Source organism: Pleurodeles waltl, chromosome 7 (assembly GCF_031143425.1).
Source record: "Pleurodeles waltl isolate 20211129_DDA chromosome 7, aPleWal1.hap1.20221129, whole genome shotgun sequence".
NCBI classification, from domain to species: domain Eukaryota; kingdom Metazoa; phylum Chordata; class Amphibia; order Caudata; family Salamandridae; genus Pleurodeles; species Pleurodeles waltl.
The window spans coordinates 1467794517-1467804215 of NC_090446.1; the positions used below are offsets into that span (position 1 = coordinate 1467794517).

The 9699-nt window shown below is 47.5% G+C and overlaps 1 protein-coding gene across 3 annotated transcripts in view; it reads right to left on the minus strand.

Moving 5' to 3' along the window:
* Positions 1–8484, minus strand: part of LOC138246515 (interferon-induced transmembrane protein 3-like) — a 42948-nt gene extending 34464 nt beyond the window's left edge. For 2 of the 3 annotated variants that reach the window (XR_011194304.1, XM_069201165.1), the window contains exon 1: positions 8020–8478. Coding sequence is in view for 2 of the 3 variants with exons in the window: in XM_069201165.1 (XP_069057266.1) it covers positions 8020–8355 (336 nt within the window). In the remaining variant the exon portion in view is untranslated. Of the gene's footprint in view, positions 1–8019 lie in introns of all 3 variants that reach the window. The other variant, XM_069201166.1, reaches the window with a different exon arrangement.
* Between the last annotated feature and the right edge of the window lie 1215 nt (positions 8485–9699).

Consider the following 9699-nt stretch of genomic DNA (forward strand, 5'->3'; position numbering starts at 1 on the left):
CATTTTCAGAGTGCGCATTACACTTTTTAACCAGAGAGAGGAGGAAATATTTGAGAGGTATAGGTTGAACTCAGCCATGATACTTGATCTGATAGCTGAGCTACAACCCATACTGCAGCGCAGAACACAAAGGGCTCACAGCATACCCACCCATATGCAGGTATTATGCTCCCTCCACCTACTCGCCTCAGGGAGCTATCAAGGGGTCATAGCAGCAGCTGGAGGGGTATCACAGAGTGCCCTTTCTAGATTTTTCTAGACCAGTACATCAGATTCCCCCACACCCCACAGGATATAGAGCAGACAAAAATTGATTTTTACCAGATAGCACAGTTCCCCCACGTCCTAGGTGCCATAGATGGAACACATGTTGCAATCTGTCCACCATCAGCCACAGAGTATGTGGACCGCAACCGTAAATACCAACATTCCATGAATATACAGGTTATTTGCAATGCCTCCTACATCATAACTGATCTTGTGGCCAGGTACCCAGGGAGCACACATGATTCGTACATCTTTCGCCATAGCGGCATTCACACAAGACTGCTAGCTGGGGAGTTTGGAGAAGGATATCTACTAGGTATTGTCCCTCTATACAATGGCGCATTGATGGCGTGCTGATGTCAGATGGCTCAGTTACTCATCATACCCTCTGTCCCTTCGAGGAGACAGTGCCTACGCAGTGCGCACCTACATGATGACGCCCTACCTCAATCCTGTAACACCTGCTGAACGGAGATACAATGCAGCACACAGGGTGACCCGCAACGTGGTGGAGCGCACCTTTGGACTGCTGAAGAGTTGCTTCCGGTGCCTCCAAAAAAGTGGAGTGGCACTACAGTACAGCCCAGAGACCACATGTAGAATAGTGGCTACTTGTGCAATCTTGCACAATATAGCTACCACCAGTGGCATACTTGTAGAAATATGTGATATTGAATCTGATGAGGATGATGATCCCATACCACCCCTACAGCCAGCAGACAGGACCAGTGCAGCAGAGGGAAGGCAAAGGCGTGATGACATCACACACAACCATTTCAGATGTAAGTATGAATAACACAAATGCACTGACAAATATACCTGTAGTGAAGTAAATTTATTACCTTAATGTTAGGTAATGTTAGTCCAACGAATAGCAAAACAATTGAGTTAAAAAAACTAGAAACAATAGAAGTTCAGAGTAATGCACTATTACTTCATAGTGTACTCATTACCTCTCTGGCCACTACAGTTACTTCTTGCGGCCACGCACACCACTCGAGTGCCCAGTTGCCTCACTGGCACCTCGATTGTCCACCTCAGTGCTGTGCCTGGCACTGCGCCGTCTGGTGTCCATTGTGGGTACAGCTAGGCTGCTGAGGCTGGAAGTGTCCTCTGTGTCCCCCAGTCCAAGCTCACTAGGTGTGGCTGTGAGAAAGTAGCCTCTTTCTAGCCTTGTTACCCTCACTTTTGGCCTGTTTGTGAGTGTATGTCAGGGTGTTTTCACTGTCTCACTGAGATCCTGCTAGCCAGGGCCCAGTGCTCATAGTAAAAACCCTATGTTTTCAGTATGTTTGGTATGTGTCACTGGGACCCTGCTAGTCAGGACCCCAGTGCTCATAAGTTTGTGGCCTATATGTATGTGTTCCCTGTGTGGTGCCTAACTGTCTCACTGAGGCTCTGCTAACCAGAACCTCAGTGGTTATGCTCTCTCTGTACAAATTGTCACTAACAGGCTAGTGACCAATTTGACCAATTCACATTGGCATACTGGAACACCCTTATAATTCCCTAGTATATGGTACTGAGGTACCCAGGGTATTGGGGTTCCAGGAGATCCCTATGGGCTGCAGCATTTCTTTTGCCACCCATAGGGAGCTCTGACAATTCTTACACAGGCCTGCCACTGCAGCCTGAGTGAAATAACGTCCACGTTATTTCACAGCCATTTTACACTGCACTTAAGTAACTTATAAGTCACCTATATGTCTAACCTTTACCTGGTAAAGGTTAGGTGCAAAGTTACTTAGTGTGAGGGCACCCTGGCACTAGCCAAGGTGCCCCCACATTGTTTAGGGCCAATTCCCCGGACTTTGTGAGCGCGGGGACACCATTACACGCGTGCACTACATATAGGTCACTACCTATATGTAGCTTCACAATGGTAACTCCGAATATGACCATGTAACATGTCTATGATCATGGAATTGCCCCCTCTATGCCATCCTGGCATAGTTGGCACAATCCCATGATCCCAGTGGTCTGTAGCACAGACCCTGGTACTGCCAAACTGCCTTTCCCGGGGTTTCACTGCAGCTGCTGCTGCTGCCAACCCCTCAGACAGGTTTCTGCCCTTGTGGGGTCCAGCCAGGCTTGGCCCAGGATGGAAGAACAAAGGACTTCCTCTGAGAGAGGGTGTTACACCCTCTCCCTTTGGAAAATGGTGTGAAGGCAGGGGAGGAGTCGCCTCCCCCAGCCTCTGGAAATGCTTTCATGGGCACACATGGTGCCCATTTCTGCATAAGCCAGTCTACACCGGTTCAGGGACCCCTTAGCCCTGCTCTGGCACGAAACTGGACAAAGGAAAGGGGAGTGACCACTCCCCTGACCTGCACCTCCCCTGGGAGGTGTCCAGAGCTCCTCCAGTGTGCTCCAGACCTCTGCCATCTTGGAAACAGAGGTGCTGCTGGCACACTGGACTACTCTGAGTGTCCAGTGCCACCAGGTGACGTCAGAGACTCCTTCTGATAGGCTCCTTCAGGTGTTGCTAGCCTATCCTCTCTCCTAAGTAGCCAAACCCTCTTTTCTGGCTATTTAGGGTCTCTGTCTCTGGGGATTCCTTAGATAACGAATGCAAGAGCTCCTCCGAGTTCCTCTGCATCTCTCTCTTCACCTTCTGCCAAGGAATCGACTGCTGACTGTGCTGGAAGCCTGCAAAACTGCAACAAAGTAGCAAAGACGACTACTGCAACTCTGTAACGCTGATCCTGCCGCCTTCTCGACTGTTTTCCTGGTGGTGTATGCTGTAGGGGTAGTCTGCCTCCTCTCTGCACTAGAAGCTCCGAAGAAATCTCCCGTGGGTCGACGGAATCGTCCCCCTGCAACCGCAGGCACCAAAGAACTGCATCACTGGTACCCTGGGTCTCCTCTCAGCACGACGAGCGAGGTCCCTTGAATCCAGCAACTCTGTCCAAGTGACTGCCACAGTCCAGTGACTCTTCAGTCCAAGTTTGGAGGAGGTAAGTCCTTGCCTCCCCACGCCAGACTGCATTGCTGGGAACCGCGACTTTTGCAGCTACTCCGGCCTCCGTGCACTTCCGGCAGAAATCCTTTGTGCACAGTCCAGCCTGGGTCCACGGCACTCTAACCTGCATTGCACGACCTCCTAAGTTGTTCTCCGGCGACGTGGGACTCCTTTGTGCAACTTCGGGTGAGCACCATTTCACGCATCCTCGTAGTGCCTGTTTCTGGCACTTCTGCAGGTGCTGCCTGCTGCTGAGAGGGCTCCTTGTCTTGCTCAACGCCCTCTCTGTCCCCAGATGCAATTGGCGACATCCTGGTCCCTCCTGGGCCACAGCAGCACCCAAAAACCCTAACCGCACGATTTGCAGCTAGCAAGGCTTGTTGGCGGTCTTTCTTCAGGAAAAGAGTTTTGCACAACTCTCCACGGCGTGGGGGATCCGTCCTCCAAAGGGGAAGTTCCTAGCCCTTGTCGTTCCTGCAGAATCTTCAGCTTCTACTGTCCAGTAGCAGCTTCTTTGCACGCACAGTTGGCATTTCCTGGGCATTTGCCCATCTCCGACTTGCTTGTGACTTTTGGACTTGGTCCCCTTGTTCCACAGGTACCCTAGACTGGAAATCCATCGTTGTTGCATTGCTGATTTGTGTCTTTCCTGCAGAATTCCCCTATCACGACTTCTATGTCCTTTGGGGAACTTTAGTGCACTTTGCACTCATTTTTCAGGGTCTTGGGGTGGGCTATTTTTCTAACCCTTACTATTTTCTAATAGTCCCAGCGACCCTCTACGAGGTCACATAGGTTTGGGGTCCATTCGTGGTTCGCATTCCACTTTTGGAGTATATGGTTTGTGTTGCCCCTATCCCTATGTGTCCCCATTGCATCCTATTGTAACTATACATTGTTTGCACTGTTTTCTAATACTATTACTGCATATTTTGGTATTGTGTACATATATCTTGTGTATATTTGCTATCCTCATACTGAGGGTACTCACTGAGATACTTTTGGCATATTGTCATAAAAATAAAGTACCTTTATTTTTAGTATATCTGTGTATTGTGTTTTCTTATGATATTGTGCATATGACACTAGTGGTACTGTAGGAGCTTCACTCGTCTCCTAGTTCAGCCTAAGCTGCTCTGCTAAGCTACCATTATCTATCAGCCTATGCTGCTATACACCCTATACACTAATAAGGGATAACTGGGCCTGGTGCAAGGTGCAAGTACCCCTTGGTACTCACTACAAGCCAGTCCAGCCTCCTACAGTGGCTGACCTCTGTCCCATGATGTTGTCAATCACATTTGTGATTTGGACAAGTCCGTGAGCCACATCCCTGCTGCTGTGTGCTGCCTCCACCTGTGCAGCCACTGCACGACGTGCAACCAGAGAGGTTGAAGTAGCTAGCCTGTTGACAGAGCGACAGAAGCCCCTGAACATGTTCATGAATCGTCGCTCCTGTCTGTGGTGGCTCACCCTGTCATGGTGCAGCTCCTGGCATAGTTCCCGCACAGCAGAAGTGAGCTCCCTTGTGTCCTGAGATGCCTGCACCTGTCCCTCCTGCAGCTGTTCTATATTCGCATTCAGGCACTCAAGCTGGCGATGCAGGCCCCCCATGTTGGCATTATGTTGCTGCATTTGTTTGTGCAAACCAGTGATACTTTTGTTCTGTAGGCGCTGCTGCTGCAACATAGCTGCTGTTTTCCATGTAGGAAAACTGTTACTTTATGGAACATTTCCTGATTTGTCATTGGTTCTAACGTAGTCATCCTATTAACTGACCAATGGCAGTCAATTTAGTTATTTTCTGGGACTTTAATAACGAGCTCTGGCGATGTGAACACACTCTCTTGATTTTCCTGTTCCAGACCATCTCTAGATCTTTTCTCTTCTACTTTACTTGATGCTTATAATTTAGCTCACTGCCATTGATGGTTCAGTTACTTTAAGCCCATCTTTACTGAACCGTTCCCTTATGTCACTGCCCCATCTGAAGCTGACCATGAAAATGCTCAACTGAAGAAGATCTTCGCTGTCTGCTGAATCCATTAAGGAGAGGTAGAAAATGTGCATTTGTCTTTTTCTAACAGGTTTTATGTTTTTTCCTTCTAGAAACCAAACCGCTGATTTTTGTTAGCGCCATATTTAGATATTTTCCATTTAACTTTTTGTCTGTTTTTCTTCCTTTGCATGAAGCCCAAACATGCACAATCTAATTTGGGTAATAGTTTAGGGCGCCACATACCAAATCCTACCGTTCTAAGAACTGATTGTTATTGATTCATCTGCAATAACTCAATGTTTTCTGTTTCGATTATTCATCTGCTATTGTTGCTATTCTGTACGATTATTCTTGAGTGCCTAACAATTCACATTCTGTTGAAGTTGAAGTTCTTTAGAAGATTTGGTCCACCAGTGTTATTTGTGTTTCTCTATCATATTGTTTTGTGTTTCTCTATCATATTGTTTTGAGCGTGATCTTAGCTTTGTTAAGCTAAGGGCAATAAATGTTTAAACTTTATTAAACTGGTGTGGTGACTCATTGACACATAGGTCATGGTGCAGTGTTTAATTTGTGCTTGTTGTTTCCGGTGCTGAGCACCAGCACTTATTTTATTTTATTCTTCTGCCTCAAGCAGTTGCTGTGAGCAAAAGACACACATGGGAAAGACGGAGAAAGGGAAAAACGAAAAAGAAAGGGAAAAACGAAAAAGCGTCACAAAGGGAGAAATTAGAAAGCTGCAACAGTGAGCTGAGGGGGCAGGGAGTGGCTTTATATGAATTGAAGAGGCCTGAGATGGCTTCAGGATTACGCCGCCTCAGTATTCAGCGTTCACACATTTAATTGCAGCAGCCGCGAGTTTAAGAGGAGGGCCTTGGGCACCGGCACCTTTTTATTTACAAATTAAGCACTGTCATGGTGTGTTCAAGTTACTGACTCCCTAGCTAAATTTATGATACTATTGATTGGATTGTTTATTGATGAGTTGTTCTGTAACTGTACCCTTTCTCATTATCAAAGTCCCAACGTGTCCCCTTATAAAATAAAATATCAAAAAGAAATATAAGGCCTAAAGGGTGCACTCACAGGACAACATCAGACTGCAGACTAAGAAGTGTAAAAAAGAATAAACAAGACAGCAGATATTTTTCCTCTATACAACCAGAATCTGGAACAACATCTCCGTATCCATCAAGACGACTCCAACGTTTCTCTAATTTAGGAAAGTGTTCAAGACTCACCTTTTTACATCTCAGGGCACTAACCCTCCTATTACTTGGTGACTTTATGCTTGTCTTTAAATCTGTTTAGCTCTGCACTGCCTTTGGCTAAGTTTGTGGTATAGAAACACCATATACATACATAGATACATACAAACACTGATCAGTATCTCACTAATGTCTGTAAATACCCTCAATGTATTGCATGTCAGCTATACAGTTCCTGTGTACAATTCAGGTCTTGCATCATTTTGCATTCCCTAAGAGTGTTTGCGTTTTTCAAGATATTGGCCCTCATTATAACATTGGCGGTATTAACTTCCTACCGCTACGGCTATGCCAAAAGACCGTGGCTGTGACTACCATCCATCCGCCATGATATGACCACCGCCGGATTTCTGCCACAAGAAGGGCGGAAATCCGGCTGTGGCCATACTGGCGGATGGCGGTAAGGTGGGGCTGCTACCACTAGCAGCACCACGCCAGTAGACCGCCGCCGACTGTATTATGAGAAATAATACAGGCTGACGGTGTTCTGCTGGCAGGTGCTGCTGGCGGTAGCAGCATCCCGTCCTGTCCCCTGCCGGAAGAACCCCTGGATCCAGGTAAGTCGGGTCTCCGACAGGGGAGGGGGGTGTTGTGTGCGTGTGTGGGGGTGTGTGCAAGTATGTGTGAGTGTGTGCGTGAATGCGGGTGTGTGTTTAGTGTTAATTGTGTGCGTGTATGTATGGAAATAGGAATGCATGTCTGTGCGCATGTTTTGAAGTGTGTGCGGATGTGTGTGTGAATGTAAGAATGCATGCGTGTATGTATGTGTGAATGAGTGTGTGTCTGCGTGTGTGTGTGATTCGGGGGTCGTGGATGTAGGGGGGTGGGGAGGTGACTGGAGAGGTGTGGGGGCGAGGGCCTCCTATCAGTGACAGGGAAGGAATTTTCTGTCACTGGTAGGGCCTACTGCCATGGTTTTCGTGGTGTTGCTAACGCCACGAAAACCATGGCGGTAGGCAGGGTCATAATCCCGCTGGCGGCCACCGGGCTGGAGATGATTATCTCCAGCCCGGCGGCTGCTACTGCCATGGCGGTCGGAGTGGTACTTTAGTGGGTTGGCTTCAGCCAACCCGCCAATGTCATAATGTGGCGCCACATTAAAGCCGACCGCCGGGGTCCTAATGACCTCCATTGTGTTTCAGTTGTTTTTTATGCAACAGTGTAATGGCTGCAAATACACATACCAAATGGAATAATTCACAACAAAAAAATAGTTAGTATTGATTTATTTAAGACACCTGACAACCATTGTCAAAGACGATAGGTTTGGCTTATTTCAGGTAAATGTATGTGTTGCTATGTGGCATATCTGGATGCAATATCAGGAAACTCAGAGAAGGCACCCAATATTGGAGAGGTGCCAGACTGTCTCAAGCATAGGATTTTAGTTTATATATTTAAGCCACACCCTTAAATACATAGGCTAGTTACTCTTCTTGGGCCACGCCCCTTTTAGAGACCCCTGCCCCCAACTTGCTCATCCCTGTTAAAGTACCGGAAGAGGTTATTGTTTACAGACTTACTTTAATGGAGTAGATAAGGGCTCCTATTCCGATGGGCAGGCAGCAGCAGAGCATGGTGAATATCGAGTAGCCCAGGTAGTCTGTCTCGTATGCACGCGCCGGGGCCACAATCACCATTGGCTGGGTCGTCACCACCGCGCTGTTCCCGTAGGGGTAACCTGGGTTGTAGGGCGGGCTGCCGTACGTGGCGTTGTAGGGTGGGCTGCCGTACGTGGCGTTGTAGGGTGGGCTGCCGTACTTGGCATTGGCCCCGTGCATGGGCCCAGCTCCATCCACTGGAGAATATCCGGGGTTAAATGACTGTGGGGTCTCCTTGGAAGGATCAGAGGCGCTCATTTTGAGTTTGGGGTGCTCCCCTCTCGGTCTAAATCTGTGTTTTCAAGTTTGTTTTCCTGGCTAGTATGCTGCTGGCCCCTTCTCCTAGAGCTCTGTCTTCTGTCCCGTGTGACTGACTGCCTGACGGAGATTCATAGGTCATTTGGGAGTCTTTATATAGAACCAGTGCGGACCACTCCTGTGCTATTTTAACATGCAAGCCGCCCTGTCAGTCTCTCTCATAGCACACTGCAAAACCCGGTTGAAGCAGTGTGTAATGTAAAAAAAAAGTGGGTCAAGGAGAGTTTGGCTTTCACCCTGTGGTGATGACCGACTGAACCCTGACACACCCAGGGCGCAGGATTTCTCTTGGGGTCTCCAGGAAGCGCTGCGCTGAATTAAGTGAAAGCTCCCCTTCTTCTCTGTTTAATTTTCCACCATACGTCTGGTTTGACAAGAACAGTTGCTTCTGGTGTGAGTTTAAAACTTGTGACGGACTGGGAGCAGTGCAGAGTATAATCATGGCTGACGTCACAGGGACAGTGTCACTGTATAGAACACTACACACAATCTACCAGAGAGCCTCCGAGGGGCCCTCCCTAGACATATAGGAAGAGCATGGCCATCAGGTATTAGTCATTTAAAATTATATTGAATTATCAAACAACTGTTGTGTCCATCTCTAATTACATAGGTAAGTACAGATTTACTTACTATTTGTGTAACTTCGCAAATATATATTTTTTCAAGTGCCAGTATGGACGTCACTTGACGGTATTTTTGTACTGTATGATCTGGCTACGATATTTTTGTCACATAATACTGATATGGATTACCTTTACAGTTTTTTACTAACTACTACCGGGTTTGAGACCCGGGGGGACCCGGTCCACGTAAAGCCCTGGTCAGTTGTATCGTACACCAGTGAAGGCACTTTATAGAAACATCCAATTTTTTTATTTTGCAATTTCTAAATAATTTAAATTCACTTCCTCGCTAACAGTGATGGCTGGTGGACTATGGAAGTGGTGGGTTCCCTAGCACCCAAAAGCATTACCTGGCACTCGACCTCGGACCTTGCCAACCCCCAGGTCAGTCTTTCAGATTGCACACGAAGACACTTAACACTCGGCATACAAACACACACACATAGACACACAGTTGAACGAACACATACAAACACAGTCACACAGACATATATATGCACTCCTCAGTAAACAGATGACACGGGTGACCACCCGTCCGTAAATTTCACGGACTGCCCGTACTTTCGCCCTGCCGTCCGTTGTCTGTGATGAAAGGCTTAACGGACGGCGTTTGTCCGTAATTTTAGCCTTTCACCAAAAGGGCAACGGAGGCAGGGCG